This window comes from Solanum verrucosum, unplaced genomic scaffold (genome assembly GCF_900185275.1).
Source record: "Solanum verrucosum unplaced genomic scaffold, falcon-dt-bn FXZP01000284.1, whole genome shotgun sequence".
Taxonomy (NCBI): domain Eukaryota; kingdom Viridiplantae; phylum Streptophyta; class Magnoliopsida; order Solanales; family Solanaceae; genus Solanum; species Solanum verrucosum.
The window spans coordinates 1,986,357-2,006,101 of NW_026019936.1; the positions used below are offsets into that span (position 1 = coordinate 1,986,357).

At 34.6% G+C, this 19,745-nt stretch overlaps 4 protein-coding genes across 4 annotated transcripts in view; 2 read left to right on the forward strand and 2 right to left on the reverse strand.

The window, feature by feature from the left end:
* LOC125837490 (linoleate 13S-lipoxygenase 2-1, chloroplastic-like) overlaps positions 1-19,745 on the reverse strand; it is a 116,460-nt gene that overhangs the window by 38,733 nt on the left and 57,982 nt on the right. The window lies entirely within an intron of this gene.
* Positions 1,273-7,534, forward strand: LOC125837402 (uncharacterized). Its single transcript, XM_049516538.1, has 8 exons — positions 1,273-1,590; positions 3,129-3,238; positions 3,320-3,376; positions 3,457-3,756; positions 3,977-4,224; positions 5,343-5,649; positions 5,748-6,021; positions 7,028-7,534. The coding sequence occupies exons 1-8, from the start codon at positions 1,417-1,419 to the stop codon at positions 7,280-7,282; spliced, it is 1,725 nt and encodes a 574-aa protein (XP_049372495.1). The 5' UTR covers positions 1,273-1,416; the 3' UTR covers positions 7,283-7,534.
* The window catches only part of LOC125837436 (delta(12)-fatty-acid desaturase FAD2-like), a 62,495-nt gene continuing 50,154 nt past the window's right edge, over positions 7,405-19,745 (forward strand). The window contains exon 1 of the mRNA XM_049516559.1: positions 7,405-7,415. The gene's annotated coding sequence lies outside the window, so the exon portion shown is untranslated. The remainder of the gene's footprint in view (positions 7,416-19,745) is intronic.
* On the reverse strand, positions 14,153-18,019 carry LOC125837452 (uncharacterized). The gene is made up of 2 exons (XM_049516566.1): positions 17,595-18,019; positions 14,153-14,624 (listed from the first exon to the last, which is right to left on the reverse strand). The coding sequence occupies exons 1-2, from the start codon at positions 17,980-17,982 to the stop codon at positions 14,302-14,304; spliced, it is 711 nt and encodes a 236-aa protein (XP_049372523.1). The 5' UTR covers positions 17,983-18,019; the 3' UTR covers positions 14,153-14,301.

A 19,745-nucleotide genomic window follows, 5' to 3' on the forward strand; every position in this document is an offset into this window, starting at 1 on the left:
AGTAAATTTCAAGAAAACATAAAAGAGAATTGCAATTTTGCTCCTCACACATAGATAAATCTCTAATTTTGGTCCTCAACTTATAGATTGAACACAAGGACACAATACCTTTGCTTCTTGTAGTAGTTGTTTTTGTGATTCAAGCTTCAATATCGAATTAGTTGGGATCGGCTATAAAAAATTTCATTGGTCATATTTTTCTAATCAAATCAATGTAATGATAAAAATGTTAATGTGTTCAAAAGAGACAAAGGAAGTCCTTAATTGGACAACCTAATGATGCAGAGGTAACAATATAATTGATTTAGATTTTATGATGATTATGATGACATAGGTGGTTTGTGATGAAGATTGTGATGGTGGAGTTGGTTGACATTAATAGTTGACGATATTGATGGTGGTGACTGAAAAATGTGTGGTGGATTATAAGGTGTTGGTGGTAGTTAGCAGTGGTGAAGATGATTTGTAGTAAAGATTAACCATAGTAGCGATAGTGATTGATGGTGATGACGGAGGTGACAACAACGACGATGACAATATATTTAATCATAATAATAGAGGTAATAGGTGTGTGATTGGTAGTGATGGTAATTGTCAATGATGATTGTGATAACAAAGGTGGTTGATTGTTGGTGAGGTTGATGTTGGTAGTTATGATGATAGATGTGGTTTATAACAATGGAGTTGGTTGATGTTAGCAGTTGACAGTGTTGATGGTGATCAAAGAATGTCTGATTAACGATGCTATTTGTGGTAGTTGACAATGGTGTTAATTGTGATTGTGGAGATAGTTGCTAGTAGGAATTGACCGTAATAGCGCTAGTGATTGATAATGATGGTGGTGATGATCGCGACAATGAATATAATTATAATGATGGAGGAGGTAAATATAATAGCGACTGACAATAGTTGTTGCCATCTATGGTAATTGTGATGACATAAATGATTGGTATGGTGGCGGATAGTTGACGATGGTGGTCATGGTTGACAACGACTGTGATTACAAAGGTGGTTAGTAGTGATAGTTTGCAGTTATGCACAAAGTGTAGACGAAAAGTCGAAAATTATTCATAAAATTTAAAATCTATTCAGAACAAATAAATACTTCAATTTAAAACTTAAATAGGGACAAAGTGTATTTTTAACAAGTTGAGAGACCAAAGTTTCAATTTTCTCAAAATAATAAAACATACTTTAGTACTATTTCATTTCAGTCCCCATTAAATTTAAAACATACAAACAAGTATGCAAATACTTTCCAGAATATCAGTTTCACTCTCTCATACTTCTTCTTCATCTACCGCTCTTCTCTTCTCCAAATCTCTTCGACCCAATTTTTTTCATCACCCAAAGAACTCCTTTACATACCCAATTCATCCCAATCGCCGCCGTGCGTTGTTTTCTTCTTCACCGTCAATGGAATCAGCTGCTGTGACGGTTGATTCAGTTGCTGACAAATTGAAGAAGCAGAGTTTGGGAAATGATGGAAGTAACAGTAAACGTATGTTGAAACTTGAAGAGCTCAATTGGGATCATTCTTTTGTTCGTGAACTGCCTGCTGATCCAAGAACAGATACCATTCCAAGAGAGGTTTTTTTTTTATTCCCCTTTTCTGTTTCTTGTTAGTATTTGTATTTTTTTGTGTTGTATTGAGATTGAGTTTTGGTTGAATTTATGATCTTTATTGGATTGCTGTTGTAAATTGAATAGTTGGAATTTCATGAATTGTTCACTGATTTCGAGGAGTGTGATTTCAAGTTGGGGTGAGGTAGGAGTGGCCTCTGTGGTGGGCAAGATGAGGGATGCGAGGGTGAGATGCTTTGGGCGTATGAGGAGAAGATGCAAAAATGTCCGAGGTGTGAGATGTTGGCTAGAGTGGGTATAAGGAGAGGTAGAGGTAGGCTAGAGAAGTCTTGGGAAGAGTTGATTAGACATGAATGATACTCGTGTAGCTTACCGAGAACTAGATATGGAGGTCGAGGTTTATGTTAGAAGGTCAAGCGTTGTCTAGTTCCCTTATCAGTATTATTATTCATACTTTCCTACCATCATACTTTTGTTTGTGATCTGCCTACTGATCGAAGAACAGATGTATTTTTTCTGTTGAATTAAAATTGGGTTTTTATTAAATTTGTGATCTTTATCGAATTGGTTGTTTTGAATTGAATAGTTGGAATTTCATGAATTCTTCACTGATTTTGAGTCTGTGTTATGATCCTATTGTAAGGTATAGGACTTGAGTCTCACATGGGTTAAATGGGGGCTGATGTGGATCTTATATAGCCTTAGCCTCTCCCACCTTAATAGCTAGCTTTTGGGGTGTGGTTTTCCCTGGGTAGTATCAATGGTATCAAAGCCACCCACCACCCTTCGTGCCTGCCGGAGTTGTGGTAGAGTGAAAGCTACCTAGTGTGGAGTTGTCGAGGACGATGGATGCGGAGCGTGGTGGTTTGTTATGATCCTATTGCAAGGTATGGGACTTGAGTCCCATATCGGTTAGATGGCGAGCTGATGTGCAGCTTATACAGCTTTGGGCTCTCCCACCTTAACAGCTAGATTTTGGGTGTGGGTATCCCTGGTTTGTATCAAATCAAGTTGGGACTTCTAATGCTCTTACTTGTGGAAAGGGTTCATCACTTTATCTTCTGATAGTTTATGAGACAATTTCTTTGGTCACAAAGCAAAAAAGTCGAAATGTTGATGTTGTATATTTGTAATAAGTGCTGCAGTCCCTTTCAGTTTTAATGTGTAGAAGTTGTGTTCCCACCAATTGTCTTGATAGATTAAAATTAGTTTTAGTTGAGGTTCCCTTTCTTCAATTCCACGTTTCGGGTACTAGGTAAGTTCGGTGAATCAATTCCCATTTGGAAATATTGGAATGGTTTACAACCTTTCTAGAAAAGAAAAAGAATAGACTTGTTTCATGGCTCCTAGCTAAATGAGAAAGGTGAATCTTCTGCTAGTAGTGTCTGCATAGCAAGAAAATTGAAATCCTGGTTTTACATATTTAGTAAGGGCTGCAGTTCCCTTTGACTTTGAAGATGATGAGATGACGTTGATATTGTTGCCTTGAGGTGTAGAATTATGTTGCAAGTTATTTATTGGAGTCAATTATTGTACTTATGTAGGTATTGCATGCGTGCTATACGAAAATGTTGCCTTCTGTTGAGGTAGAGAATCCTCAGCTCGTTGTGTGGTCAGAATCAGTAGCTGAGTTACTTGAGTTGGATCCTAAAGAGTGAGGTTTTAATGCTTGCTGAAGATTGTCCTTTCTAATGTATTGTGATGGAAGTGACGCTGAGTTCTTTTAACCTTTCAGATTTGAGAGGCCTGATTTTCCACTTCTGTTCTCAGGGGCATCACCTTTAGTCGGGGCGTAAGTGTTACTTCTCTAGTTTGGATCTGCTTAAACTTTTAGTAGTCTGACAGCATGTTAAGTTGAATTTGCTTCTGCAGTGTGCCTTATGCCCAGAACTATGGAGGACATCAGTTTGGGATGTGGGCTGGTCAGCTAGGTGATGGTCGAGCAATAACTCTTGGAGAGGTTTTGAATTCAAAGTCTGAAAGATGGGAGCTGCAGCTAAAGGGTGCGGGGAAGACCCCATATAGCCGTTTTGCTGATGGTCTTGCAGTTCTTCGGAGTAGTATCCGGGAGTTCCTCTGCAGCGAAGCAATGCATAGTCTTGGAATCCCAACTACAAGAGCACTCTGTCTTGTAATGACGGGAAAAGATGTCAGCAGGGACATGTTTTATGAGTATGTTACTCTTTTATAGTTTTTGTGACATTTAATCAGCAAGGTTACTAGCAATCTATTCGTTAAAATTGGTGGAAAACCACCTATCCACCTATAAAGTATCTTCACTGTATACTTGGAGTATGTATAGGGAGCCATGTTATAGGATTAAGCTGTTTTTTTATCCAGTCAAGTCTGGTTTTTGTTCTTTCTATGCATGACTATATTCATATTCATGCAGCGGGAATCCAAAGGATGAGCCTGGTGCCATTGTCTGCAGAGTTGCTGAATCCTTTCTTCGCTTTGGCTCTTACCAACTACATGCCTTTAGGGGTAAAGAGGACCTTGAGATTGTGCGTACTTTAGCAGATTACACAATTAGACATCACTTCCCCCATCTAGAGAACATGAGTAAGAGCGAAAGCATATCATTCAGCACAGGTGAGGAAGATGATTCGGTTGTGGATTTAACTTCAAACAAATATGCAGGTAATATATTGGTTTTCTTGAAGTGGATTGTTTATGCCTGTGCGGAATCTGTTCTCCTTTTTTATGCTGAATTGGGTGTGGCCAAAGAGAGTGATGGTATTGCCTCTTGATGAGTAGTCCTTGTCTCAACATTCCAGTTGTCAGCATGACTCTTAATGTTTTTATATGCCTCTGCTAGTGGTCCTTTTTGTCCTCCCATGTCTAAGTGGAAGGTATATAATATAATGTGTTTTACCAACCATTAGTACTGGCTTGGTAGTGATCTGTCAGGCTTCTAACATCCATCTGGTGGTTAGTTTGAGGAAAACTTCTACTTTCAGAATTTAAAACACTTAGTGTCAAGAAAAGGAAGGACTTTATTGTCATTAAAAGATTCTACTTTTTGGTCTCCATACAATGCGGTAATATTGATTATCTTGAAGTGGATGTACGGATGGATTGTTTATGTGCTAAATGTCAGTGATAGTAATTGCCTCTTCTGGATAGTACTTGTCTCAGTATTTCCTTTGTCAGCAAAGTCTTAATGACCTCCTCATTTTTACCTGTTTCTGCCAGTGGACTTCTTGATCCTTCCATCTCTACATGAAGGAGGATAATACAATTTTTTGCTGGTCATTTGTGTGGTCTTTGTGATGATCTACTAGAGCTCCACCGTCCAGATTAATACAGTACCAAGCAAAGTTCTAGACTCCAGAAATTTAACATTGGGGTCTGGGAGGGGTAGAATGTCCTTTGAAATGCTTTTCCTTGAGCTGAGGGTCTATTGGAAACAGTACACTCTAACCTCCCCAGTCCCCGCTTGTGGGACTACACTGGGTATGTTGTTGTAGGAAAGGAAGTGCCTATTGTCGTAATAAGATGCTACCTTTGGTCTTAGAAGAGAAAAGAATCATATGTTGTAATTTCTGTTTGTAAGTATTTTTAGTTCATCTGACACCGGGAAAAATGGACTTGGAGTTTACATGTATTCTTGTAACATAGTTCTAACTTCATTTTCATTACATTCTGTGCTATTTATTGTGCATTTTTGTTATGGAACTGAAGAAAAAATATTTTTATTTGTATATTTTGACAATTACTTTTCTCACATGCGTTAATGTATGGGTTCATTTTTTCAGCATGGGCAGTGGAAGTTGCCGAGCGGACTGCTTCCACGATTGCGAGGTGGCAAGGTGTTGGTTTCACACACGGAGTGATGAATACTGATAACATGAGTGTGTTAGGCCTCACCATTGATTATGGCCCTTTCGGATTTTTAGACGCATTTGATCCCAGTTTCACACCAAATACCACTGATCTACCTGGCAGAAGATATTGCTTTGCGAATCAGCCGGATATAGGTTTATGGAATGTTGCTCAGTTTGCTACTACTCTGTCTACTGCACAGTTGCTAAATGATAAGGAGGCAAATTATGCCATGGAGAGGTGACGAAAAATACTACCATTTGCTGGAGTGTATTCTTTCCGTTGCTGGTCTTCATCTTTATACTGTTGAGTGACGTTTCATCTATCCACTTTTTTAGGTATGGAATCAAATTTATGGATGACTATCAAGCTATCATGACCAAAAAGCTTGGTTTGGTCAAGTACAATAAACACATGATTGGTGAACTACTTAAGAATATGGCTGTCGATAAAGTTGATTACACAAACTTCTTCCGATTACTATCAAACATCAAAGCCGATCCTACAATTCCAGATAACCAGTTACTAATTCCTCTGAAAGCTGCTCTATTGGATATTGGTCAGGAGCGCAAGGAAGCTTGGACAAGCTGGGTGAAATCCTACATACAGGAGGTATGTACAATTATCTTTTTTTCTTTGAATTAGGAGTCATCTTCTTCTTGAGCTCAGTCGTAGACTCGTAGTGCATCGTAAAGTCATATCATCTTTGCAAGTTAAATCCCATTTCATAACTTGTTCACTAATAACTAAGGGTCAAGCGATGCTATGAAGGCCCTTGCTTTTAGACTATTTTCATGGTGCTCTCATAATTTGTGTGGAAGATATTTGCTCACCTGCAGTGGCGGAGTCGGGAAATCAAGGGGATTAAAAAAAAGGTTCTAGATTAGTGTAATTTTTCAACGAAGGGGATTCAATGGATCCCCCTTGCACCCCTCTGGCTCCGCCCCTGCTCACCTGCACTGTTCCCCTTAGACACGGGCTGCTGTTGGTAGAAAGGTCAAATAATTACTCTCCCAGAAGATAATTCACTTCATCTGCAAATCTATGTATTTTCAGGGCTTCAGTATCTCTGCACCACCACCACCACCCCACGTCCCTGCCCTTCCCGACCTTACATGAGCTATAATCGGTGGATCTGGAATAAGTTTGATCTTATACGTATACATTTCAGTTTTGTTTTAGTTCAAGCCAAATAGGTATAGTTGAACTTTTTTTTGAAACTGGTAACTACCGAACCCATCCTAGATCCACCCGGCCTCTCCATAGTGTAAAAACATAAAAATAAAAACGAGGAAAAAGAAAAAGAGAAAAAAGGGAAAGAAGTGGGATGTAAGTACTAGCTTAAAGTACATACATAACTTCATTTTGTTGCAACTGTGATGTGATTGTATTTTTAATTGTTGTGTTGACGATGATAATTCCGGCATGAAACCATCTCTGTTGTTTACAATTTGTTATTTTGTTCGAATGACAAATTGCAACAACGCATAAACAATATAATTTTCTGCCGAAGGGGGCTTGGATGAAACCTTGGCCCTATCTGGCTCCACCCCTTCTCCTTCTCTGTAGTTTTTTCTTGCGTGCAAGATGCTTAACTAGTCACTATTCTACTCTACAGCTCTCTACTAGTGGTGTATCGGATGATGAGAGAAAGGCATCGATGAATTCTGTAAATCCAAAGTACATCCTTAGAAACTATTTATGCCAAAGTGCAATAGATGCAGCTGAACAAGAAGATTTTGGGGAGATCCGACGACTACTGAAAGTTATGCAACGTCCATTTGACGAACAACCTGGCATGGAGAAGTATGCGCGCTTGCCTCCAGCTTGGGCTTATCGTCCCGGTGTAGGCATGCTTTCTTGTTCCTCATAAATTCTTTCTACTATATAATACAAGATATTAACTTGTATATGCATTAGACATTTTAGCTTAAAGTTCTTGTAGTAATGTGTAAAAGGTATAGCTATTCTCTTTTTATATCGCCTTTTTTCAGAGGGTGGGGTGCGGGTAAGGATGGAGGTGGGTTTGTAGCATTTCCACACGTATTTTGTGTTGGAGAAATGCATTTTTTCGCGAGTTCCATACCAATATAAATTCAATTAGCTTGTTTGCTTTGAGCATTGATCAACCATTTCCTCTTGAAAGGCATCGCGTAAGAAACTGTGTATCGATCGAAAGATAGAGAGATAGAGTCACAAGCTCGATGATCTACTTATAGGCCTTTTATTTCTTATTCGTGAAGGTAGATTTGAACTCATTGAAAAGTACTAGAAGTGAAGATCAATAGGTCGCGATTGTGACATTACAAACCTAGAAAGGAGTAGAGATGGTCTCGATTCTCATGTCTTAGAAGTGAAGATCAATAGGTCGCGATTGTGACATTACAAACCTAGAAAGGAGTAGAGATGGTCTCGATTCTCGTGTGTCTTTGAAGTGAAGATCAATAGGTCGCGATTGTGACATTACAAACCTAGAAAGGAGTAGAGATGGTCTTGATTCTCGTGTCTTAGAAGTGAAGATCAATAGGTCGAGATTGTGACATTACAAACCTAAAAAGGAGTAGAGATGGTCTCGATTCTCGTGTGTCTTAGAAATGAAGATCAATAGGTCGGGATTGTGACATTACAAACCTAAAAAGGAGTAGAGATTTTCTCGATTCTCGTGTGTCTTAGAAGTGAAGATCAATAGGTCGCAGTTGTGACATTACAAACTTAGAAAGGAGTAGAGATGGTCTTGATTCTCATGTGTATTAGAAGTGAAGATCAATAGGTCGCGATTGTGACATTACAAACTTAGAAAGGAGTAGAGAGGTCTCGATTCTCGTGTGTCTTAGAAGTGAAGATCAATAGGTCGTGATTGTGACATTACAAACCTAGAAAGGAGTAGAGATGGTCTCGATTCTTGTGTCTTATTCAAGTTGCGGATCTCCTTCATTAGAGATTGGAAGAGCTCCGTTATACCTACATGCACTTTATGCATTAAGTGCAGAGATGGATTCATGATTTGAACTGATTGGTTATCGTACTTAAAAAATTGTTCTCTCTCTGGTAAAATCTTTCTATAACAACATCATTTCGAACTTCTTTTTGTGCCTATTTTAGTGTGAGTGGTTGTTACAAACCTATATCAATATTTGACGTTTAGATTTTATTTAGTTGTTATATGCAAACATGTCATTTCACAAAATGTGTATGCTATAATAATATAATTTGGATACATTCCAGTATTTAAACGTTTCACAATTAGGAAACTAAATTTATTGTTGTAACCTAAATTTTCCAACAAATTGAGACTTTTTCTTTCGATCATATTTCGATTGTTAATACCGCTACTACAAACAACAAAGCTTTACATGTTATAGTATAAGCTTATAACAACAACATATCTAGTGTAGTTTTATAAGTGGAATTTAAAGAGGGTAGGATGTACGCAAACTAGAAAAATCAAAGCATAATTTATTTAGTGAAAATTTTATAATTGACATATATTGCATGGAAAGGAAAATCATAGTTACAGTTTATCAAAACAAATAGATAAGATAATAATTTTATATAACTAAATTTTTTTTAATAACCGTGCATCGCACAGGTACGAATACTAGTTAATTAACAATACAATGATACTGTATGAGTAATTAATGATATAATGATTTATAGGTATTTTTTGCATATAAGACTAAACTGATTCATCCTAGTTATATTTGAAGTATTTTTTTTAAATAAATGTTTTTTAAAGAATATTTAAAAGTTAAATTGATCGATTTGCCCTTCTATTTCAGTTTCCTCTATTTACCTCAAGCATTTTCTCCGTTTCTATATATTTGTCTTACTTATGATGGATTGCAATATTTTTTTGTCGTTGTCCAAGTAGGAAGAAATTGACTAAGAAATACAACATAAAACAATATATCAATTCATTCAACAAGATATGATCGAATCAAATTAAGATGAATGAAATTATAATGATAACAAAATAGCAAGATGAATAATGCAAAAGAAGTAACAAGTAGTAGTAAAAATAGAAGAAAAAGATACTATGTGCTATTTCAAAAAAAAGAAAAAGATACTATGTGAATACTAACTAAAACTAATAAATAAGGACAAGATGAGCCGAGGAGACTAGAAACATGTGTTTCCCACATAAAAGTACGACAACACTTGGTTATCTATTACATTTCTAAGTTCTATATACATTAATCTTCGATTTATATACCTTTGTATCTAAGATTTTATCCTTAGTAAGCTGAAGATGTGTCATGTATTGTCTAATTACCTCCCTCATTCTTCTTCGACCTACATTTACCTCTCTAAAAACCTGATATAGTCAACCTCTTACACATTCTTAATCGTACATCCATGCACGTCCTCTTAACATGTCCTAATTATTTCAATCTTGCTTCACTCGTGTTGTTCGACACAGAGACCATTTCCACCTAATTATCTTGTATAATTTCGTTCTTATTCCTATCTTTTCTGGTATATTCATACATCTATCTGAGCATCCTCATCTTGTTTGCCTTTATTTATTATAGTCAAAGTTTGTTACATAAATCGATTGTTGATCAAGTCTGACTGTATATTTAAGTTGCTTGGACTTTACAAAAATGTTGATACACTCATGTCGAATTCTTCAAATAAATACACTATTTTAAGGAAGATTCAACACGTACTCGTTGATATTTTTGAAAAATTCGAACAACATAGTTTCATATTATATTATTACTGTTTAAAAGCATGCATCCTAATTTCTTTCCCAACTAACCTTAGCTGTGCTTGTTTGATCCTGAAAAACCTTAGATTCAAATGCTTAAAATATAATACAAGAAAAAGTACACATAGGAAAGTGGACTAATTTGGTATCTTGTGAAAAGTCACATGAACATGTTCTTTTATATAATATATAGTCTTAAAAATTAGAAAAAAATGATTTGAATCGAAGAGATCTACTTAATATTAGTCAAATGAGGTCTCACATGTTTTGTTGCTTCCATGGGGTCATTTACATTTTTGCCCCTATATTCATGTGGTGGTCTTAAAGTTTTGTTCCGATATATATTTATATTTTTGTATCATATATTTCATAAGCTACATCTGGACATGATTTCAGTTTTTGTATCATATATTTCATAAGCTACATCTGGACATGATTTCAGTTTTTAACGAACTTATGCCCCTCTAGGCATAAGTTCAATTTAGGGATGCGTATCGGTTGGTTCAGTTCGGTTTGGTTTTGAAGTTAATCGGTTTGTATAGATGATAAACTGTTATAGAATCATTAAGATATTGTCAGTTATTGGTTTATCGGTTATTGATCGTTATCGGTTCGGTTGTCGGCTTAACCGTTAAGATTTTACACAAAAAGAAAACATTGAAAATCACTTAGAAATAACGTGGCAAACCAAATGAATCATGCACATGAGTTCACAAATTACATCTTGCTCAAAAGCAACACTTTTACATTGTAGAATAACCAAGAGTTTGAAACAACCAGAAATAAAAGTAGGAAACCAAACTCTAAGTCAAGGACTTTATATACAAAATGGTATAAATATAATTATTTAATTTACTAACGGGTTATCGGTTAACCCGTTAAGAAAAAACCTCAAACCGTTAAGAACCGATAACCCGATAACAAAAAAAATCTAAACCGTTATTAAAACTATTAAACCAATAACTCATTATTGATAAACCAATAACTTTTTTTCGGTTCGGATTATCGATTCCAATTTGGTTTTGAGCAGGAGTCCTAGTTCAATTATAAAGAGTAAAAATTAAAGAGTAGTTCATTTGAAAGGCAAATTATGCAATAGTTATTTTCTTTAGACAGAATCGAAAAGTGATCAATGCACGTTATTTGTACAAACTTCAACATTCACTTATTGTATCCCAGAGATCTTTTTTTCTTCTTTCTCCATTAATCTTCTAATGTATTTCCTTTTTTCAAAGTGAGACTTTTCGGTGTGAATCTTAAAAACTATAGACTATATCCTTTAAATATTACTATCATTTTTTTCTTTTATTTTATCCATTTACACATGTTTTGTCAGATTAATCACAAGCCATAACATAACTATATATCAAGAATGGATTCCTCTTTCCTTTTTATAAAAAACCAAATATACTTCTCCATTTTTCATTTGAAATTAAAGTTCTCCACACAATGGAAAATAGTCATAGAACATTATTTCTTCTTACTTTAATTTTATTTTTCTCTCATTCATTCATCATGGTTTATTCTAGGTCTTTTTCATTTGAAGACACATTAATTCTTGAAGAAATAAAATCCCAATATTCAAGAAGATTAATGGTTTCTTTCAAGTCAATTTCTACAAATATTGGCAAAGTGAAAGAGAAAAAAGCTTTGAAAAATGATTTAAGAAGAAAACCTAGAAGTTCTTCAAATCCAATTCAAAATAAAATACATCATTGATATTTTTATTTATTTTTTATCTTTTTTTTTTCTTTTTGTTCTTAGTTCCTTTATGTTCATTCTTAACAATTTAAGATACAATGAAAAAAGAGAATTTAACATTTTTTTTTCTCTTTCTGAATATTCTTTTTGTAAATTAGTCTTTTCATAGATTTTATTTTTTATAGCGCTCATGGAGAAGGACTTGCAAACTTCTAGTTTAGCTGGTAAGCGCTTTTGAAGAAGGATATATGCACATGACATTTTAGGAGAATTCCATTTCAGAATGAAAGAAAAAGGTGAAAGACTTTACGAGGCATAACAAGAGTTCACACGGTATGCACATTTTTGGACGAGTTTTATAACATCGTAATCCAATGAATAAATTCGTAAGATTTGTTGGGCCAAAGCAAGCAATACGTATCATGGGCTTGGACGATAACTTTTTCAATAACAAGTTGATATAATTGTGTCATATGTGAGTGTTATATTCATCTATTCTTATTAGTTTTATGAAAATTTAAATTGTGAATCAGTTGATTAAGGTAGGAATGACATTTTTTTATTAATGTATAACTTTGATGAATATGCAAATATATACTTATATTGTTAATGGAGTTCCTTTCCTTATTTTCTTATTTTTTTTTTCTAATTTTGATGAAGTGAAAAGATATATTGTTGTATTTTTTACTCTATAGGATGAGATCCTCTAGTACAATTTTGCTGAAAAAGTAAAATATTATTATAAAAAAACATATAATATACTGTAATAATAAGTATTAAAAAGGTGTGGTGAGATAGACGGAGTCAAAATTCTCTTATAAAAAAACATATAATATATTGTAATAATAAGTATTAAAAAGGTGCGGTGAGATAGACGGAGTCAAAATTTTCTTATTCTTAATCAAATATCTCAGTTTTGAGTTTTATGAATGAAAAAACTCCTAATAAGGAGTGTTTGTCCCTTAAATGAGCCTATGCAATGTGTTAGTGTAATTAGTATAATCGCATCACAATCTTGCATAGTATGATTTTGGTCTCCCTTTTGTGAGTTCTATGCAACTCGAATTTGAATAAGTCGAATTAGTGAGTTTTTTCTTTTACTCCTTTTAGGAGCTTCCACCTTTTAACTGATCTATTGATGACGTGACTTAAACTCACAGTTTTAGGGTTAGAAGTGAAGGGTGTTAACTATCCGAACAACTCCCTCTTATCTCGAATTAGTGAATTTCAAACATCGAATAATTGTTATGTCAAGGGTTAGCTTGGCATAACAAAGGTTATTTACAACGGCGTCATTCATCTCAATATTAAGACTTATTAAGCATATGTTTCCCGTTTCGCATTAGTTTCATATGATATGCTTTGATTTATATTACGTCGAGGGTTAGCTTCAGGTCAGTCGTGGTTTTGAATACAGTGTGTCGTGACACCAAAAGAGGGAAAAAATCAAGAAAGGAATAAAAGGAGTAGGCACATGAGCATGACATAAATTAAAAAAAAATAGCACTGGAAATGCACATGTTATCTCTTTCAAAGTCTCAATTATTATTAGAATCAAAATAAAATATTAGGTGTTTATAAAGAATTACTATATAATTTATTAGTTTAAATTCAAAACTTTTAATTAATTAAAGCATATAATTATTGGTGGTATCCCAACACCAATATATATCCCCAAACTTTAAAATTTATGTGCTAAAGAATCCAATTTTTAAATTTATACTCATATCAAATACCTCCCATTTATGAAAATCAGCATGTATTAACACACAAAAAAGACACCTATAAATATGAAATTCATGTTTTAAGACTTTGAAACGCCAAAAAAAAAATCAACATATACTAATACACACGAAAAGAACGTCTATTATTATGAACGTTTTATGACCCAAAAAGTCTAAACAGCATAGGCCATACTTCCTAACATGTCAAACAAAAAGTATGAACGCTAGTATGTCAATAATGGTGACGGATCCAAGATTTTCATTGAGACGGTAAAATTCTGCACCCAAGTGCATGTCAACTATAACCACTCGATGCGAGTAAGTATCTACGGTGTTGCACATACACTATCATTGCTCACACACAACAGCCAAGTGACAATCCAGTTAAAATATAAAATTTAGAATCATAAAAGCACTAACACCCTCTGAGGGAACTGTCAAGATTTGAAATTTATAGGTTCTAACGATCCCTCGCTTGTCACTAGGTACAAAGCTATTGAGTTCTATCGTATCCCTACCATATATGTTCTCTATCCGCCCCTGGCCACCCTCCACCGTGAACTCATACCCCCCCCCCCCCCCCCCCCACACACACACACAAAATCAACCCCAACTCCATCTTTCTCATTCTTCATTTGGAGACCAGCTAGAAAGCACCAGGTTATGATACTGCACTGCGTGTAGAAGATTGGATGTCGTTCATAGGGAATCACATTATGTCGTAAATTCTTCCCGTGCAACACCAGATCTTGTGGACTACAAAGAGTTGATGAATTCTGCAATAAAAATTACCATCTGGGAATCATAGGCAGGGCTTTCCAACTCAAAGTGGCCAATACCTTCAATTAGATGAGTCTCGACACGTCCTGCTGCAGATTTAAGCTTATTGTTCAGCTGTTTAACGGTGGTGAATCCGTCTTGTGTCCCCATGATGAAGAGCTTTGGTTTAGGCGATTTTAATACGTTTTTGTGATGTCGCCCAAAGAGGACTGATGCTAATAAACCAAAAGGGTAACCAATACTTACATAGCCCACAATCTGTTCAACCTGATCTACAGCAGAGCCTGCTATTGGTGCACCTGTTATAAATGTATATCGATAATGAGATAACAACAACAACAACAACATATCCAGTATGGTCCCACAACGTGGGGTCTGGGGCAGTAGAGTGTACGCAAACCTTATCCCTACCTTAAGTATGAAAAGCAACTACAGTAGCAAGAAGCCGTGTTGAAAACAATTTAAGAAGGGAACAAGTAGCAACAACAAATAATACGATAATTGTTAACCAGTCCATGTTAGTTGTATTTATCAACACGGCAAGTTCCAGAAAAGAATCAACTACATATGTTACTACAGAATCTTTGGAACATCTTCTCTCATTGATTTAGAAGTAGCTTGTGTTGTGAAGAAGCAAAAGTACTAGTAATCTGCTCAAACAGCATTTGACATGGAATATTGGAGAATATGATAGAGAGACGTGATTTTATTGCTTACCAAAGCAATGCAACGAGCACTTAGATGAGTCACACAACTCATTGAGAAAGTGTAAGAGGGAATAAACTAACGTCAAAGGGGATATATATCGGAGAATTTATAAATAGAGCTGAATGAATTATCATTTTAAATGCTCAACTGGATTTTCAAGAAGTGAAAATGATAGGTAGCGTCTAACTTCTAACACTTTAACCTATTTATTCCTCCCTCTCTTCAAGTTCTCTACCTACTTCTAGCACTTAAACTAAAGAATTGATCAGGTTTAACCGGAAAAAATGGTCTTACTTCTCCTACATTCTTCTTTCCCTCTTCCGTTACTTAAAAAGACAACTACAATCTCATGCTATATATACTTATGTTGTCATACATCACGACAGGCTTGAAAAGACCATAAAGGACCAAAGTTTTTGTTCTAGACATGTTTAAACTTAGGCGGCAACCAACCTTGATTTTACTATTCAGAGAATGCAATGCAAACAGTTCAAAGTAAGGAGATCAGCGAGACAGGCAAATATGACAGGATGGGAAAGCAGTGATCTTCAGAAACTTCCCTTCTTCCAAAAGGAAAATGAAAAGACATGCATCATCACATAGCAAAAAACAGTTTCATCTAATTATTGCCATTGTGTGCATTTTTTGTGGCAAAGCTTTCTATTCTATAAATAATTCATGGTCATTAATGATTGCCAACAGAAGAAAGTTATGAGTCAATTCCGCCAGGGATGTGATTTTAGACTCCTAACGTTCTTGAGAATCGCTTGCTGCTGCATACGGATACCACAGAAATATTAAAAGGCAAACTAGTTTGAAGCTCACTATTCATAATTCATCAATCTGATTGTTTTATGGTAGCATTTCCCTTTTTTAATACAACATGATTAAATGTGTACTACTTTAGCACCTCCTTGATTTTCATGGACAAGAAAGAGAAAGAATGAAACATTCAACACCTATGCCATTAAACGTAGCAGCAAAAGAAAATAACAAATATGGAACTTGAGTAGAAACAAATCACGTTTACGTAAAGGATGGATGTTAAAGACACCAAATATTTGCAAAATAGAGCTCTCACCCTTGCAATAACAAAAACAACAACATCCCTAGTGTAATCCTGCAAGTAGGGTTTGGAGAGGGTAGAGTGTACGCAGACCTTACCCCTACCTTGGGAGATAGAGAGCCCGTTTCCAATAGACACTCAGCTCAAGGAAGAGAATATCAAAGAAGATCAAAAAAGAAATAATGGGAATGAAGAAATCGTGGAAAAATACTATAGAAAGCATGACAAAACATTCTAAAAAAAAAGAATTACAAACATAAAGTCCTTAAGAAAAATCAAAACTTTAGAAGTGCAAGAAACTTCTGAAAGATATTCCTCTCAATAGACCTCGACAACCACAAGTTACCAGCTTTAAAAAAAGGCCTCGACAACCACCTAATATTGAATATGGATGAACCAAAACCACAAACCACGAGTTCTCCTTGCTTCCTTATTCTCCTACTGAAACCATGCAGCAGTTTCCTAACAAATGCGACTCAAGAACTAGCATAGGAATCGACTTATATATCCTTGTAATCCAACAAACTCAACGCATCTAGCTGTCTACTACACTAAACTAGAGCATTTAGCTAACAATTAAAGCTAACAGAAAACATTGAGTCATTCTCTTAATATTAACTGAACTGATGACACAAATCACTCTTTATTTGGAAAACACAAGAATGATACACAAAAAATTGGAAATTCCTTCTAAATTGTGGCAATACTATGTCAGGGTCATTGAATCAAACATCAAACATGTTCATCAGACAGGCCTAATATAGAGACAAACCCATCATTCCAAAGAACCAAAAACCATCTTATAGACACTAAAAATCTATGTTGCTCGAACTCTTCAAAAATGTCAACGGGTGCATGTCAGATTCTCCAAAAGTAGTGTATTTTTGGAGAATCCAACACGAGTGAGGCATCGAAAGTGAAGAGTCCAACTCAGCTAAAAATACAAAAATATCTACACTATCAGTGTAATTTAACCGTTAAATGAAATGACACAATGCAGTCCTTGTTTGGAATAACTCAACGATACAACAACAACAACAACATACTCAATGTAATCCCACAAAGTACTAAGTGAAACCTTACCCCAACCCTGGAGGAAGAAAAAGCTATTTCCAAAAGACCCTCAGCTAGATGAAAAACAAATCAAAGCAGTTTGGAAAAGGAAATAACATAAATGAAGAAGTCATGGCACAACATTATAGAAACCATAACTACAATAAAACAAAACAAAAAATATGATAATCAAAGTATAAGAAACAGCAAACAAGAAGCTACACGAGTAATACTACGACTACTAGCATGGAAGTATAAGCAAGACCACGCTCTACTACCTCCTAACCTACTACCCTAACTTCTAAATAGTGGAATACTATACAAGCTCCATTGAATCAAACATCAAAACAGTCTTAATTTAGAGACAACCCCATAAACTTAAAACCCCAAAATAAAATACATCCATACACTAAAAAGGAAACAAATTTAAAATTCTATATACCTGCAGAAGAACCCACCAACAAAATCTTGTTGACAGATAGATTTTCACAACCCCATTTACAAACAGCCACCACATCCTTAATTTCCTTAAACCCAGTAATAGAAGGCTTCCCAGTTGATCTTCCAACACCTCTCATATCAAAGGTCAAAACTTTATACCCTTTTCTTGATAACCCACTTGCTATTCCTCTCAATAGACTCTGACAACCACCTAATATTGAATATGGATGAACTAAAACCACAACCCATGAGCTATTTTTGCTTATTTCTTCACCTAATGCTTCTTCTTCCTCATCTTCATATGCGTTTGGTTTGAAAATTGTGGTATGGAGCTTAACCCCATCACTGGTTTCCACTGTACAAGAATCTATAGTAGGAGTTCTTGACATTTTTGATGATTTGGGGAAGAATGGGACAGGTCAATTGCCTGTTAGGTTTTTTGGGGGTCAAAATGACAAATTGGAAAAGTTAAAGGATCAATCTATGCTACTTTTATAAGTTACTTTTTAACTTGGTTTTATCTGATATATATGCCCTTTCGTAGAGAAAATTTTAGAAATAGCAAACATAATAGTCATAATAACGTTCTATAGCTATAGTTTCGATAATTGTGCTTTGTAGTTATAGTTTTGTTTGCTATGGAAGCTGCGGTTTGTATATTTCTGACTGTTTGTATATTTCGTTTGCGAATATACAAATAGGGTAAATATATACTCCCTCTGTCCCAATTTATATGACTTACTTTCCTTTTTAGTCAGTCCCAAAAAGAATGACACATTTTTATATTAAGTAACAATTTAACTATAAAATGTTCATTTTACCCTTAATGAAATGATTTACAGCCACAGAAATTTCTATCATTCATTTTAGACCACAAATTTTAAAAGTCTTCTTTCCTTTCTTAAACTTCGTGCCGAGTCAAAGTACCTCATATAAAATGGGACGGAGAGAGTATAAATTTTGTATTTATACATTCAGAAATTTTTCAGAACTCCGTTTGTATATTTTACTTGCCAATATACAAACATGGTAATTTAATATGATTTTTTTTATAAATCGTATACAAATAGCTAGAGTAAGCATATACGAAATTCTGGATTTATATAAAGCAGACAAATTATACAATAATACAAATCAGAAGAATAGCAAAAATTGGGAAAACTATAGCCGCGAATTACAATTTTCTTAAACTATATTTATAGTACCTAATATAGGCTAAATGTTTGTTGTTCTGCATAATTTTCCCTTAATTTTATATATACACAAGTGGACACTTAGATTTACACAAAGTTAAACAATTAGACACATATGTCTTACGTGGCATAATATATGTAGTATGTCATATAGGACCATAATATGCCACGTAAAATAGACACATTTGTCCTACGTGACGTCTTACATGATAATTGTGTAACACTCATACTAAAAATGAAGTAAAGGTGGCAAAGAATTTTAAGAATATTAGGTTTAAATTAGAAAAATTATGGTTATTATATAATTAAGTGAGTTCAATGTACAAATGATTTAAACTAAAAGTTACTCAGGTACTTGAATTAGAAGACAACTACGAAATCAATCAAATTTCTGTATACAATAGTTTTAGTTCAAATTCTAAGCTAAGAATAAACTACTCTCTAATTTATTTTTAAAAAAAATAATTTAATCAAGTAACTGAAAATCATTAAAACTGATTATTAACAAAAAGAAAATGAGAATCATAAATGAATTCCCCCAACAAAACCATGTTTTCTTCCCATGTTTTTTTTTTGTTTTTATGAAAATCTGTAAAAGAAAAAATGGCTATAAATATGGAAAAAAGTAAGAAGTTAAAAGAAGGTTCATTCACATATAGTTGTCTTATACCACTAATTAATTAATTGGTTGTCTTATATATAATATGAAAGTCTTTGGCGTAACTAGTAAAATTATAGTCGTGATCATGAGGTCATAGATTCAGATTGTAGAATAATTTCTTGAAAAAATGTACATGATAAGACTGCATGTAATAGATTCCTGTGGCTAAATTCTTCTATAATTTTCGCGCCTAGCGAAAATTAAGTACACCAAATTATATGTGAATGCACTTTCAAAATTTAAACTTGATGAATTTAACTTTTAAAGTTTTTGATATTATACTTGTTGCATATGCTTT

Coding starts and splice junctions, on each gene's coding strand:
- LOC125837402 (XM_049516538.1), top strand. CDS start 1,417: ATGGAATCAGCTGCTGTGACGGTTGATTCAGTTGCTGACAAATTGAAG. Junction 3,239..3,319: donor CTTGAGTTGGATCCTAAAGA/GTGAGGTTTTAA, acceptor TTAACCTTTCAG/ATTTGAGAGGCCTGATTTTC. Junction 6,022..7,027: donor TGAAATCCTACATACAGGAG/GTATGTACAATT, acceptor TCTACTCTACAG/CTCTCTACTAGTGGTGTATC.
- LOC125837452 (XM_049516566.1), bottom strand. CDS start 17,982: ATGTCAAGAACTCCTACTATAGATTCTTGTACAGTGGAAACCAGTGAT. Junction 14,625..17,594: donor GTTGGTGGGTTCTTCTGCAG/GTATATAGAATT, acceptor CATTTATAACAG/GTGCACCAATAGCAGGCTCT.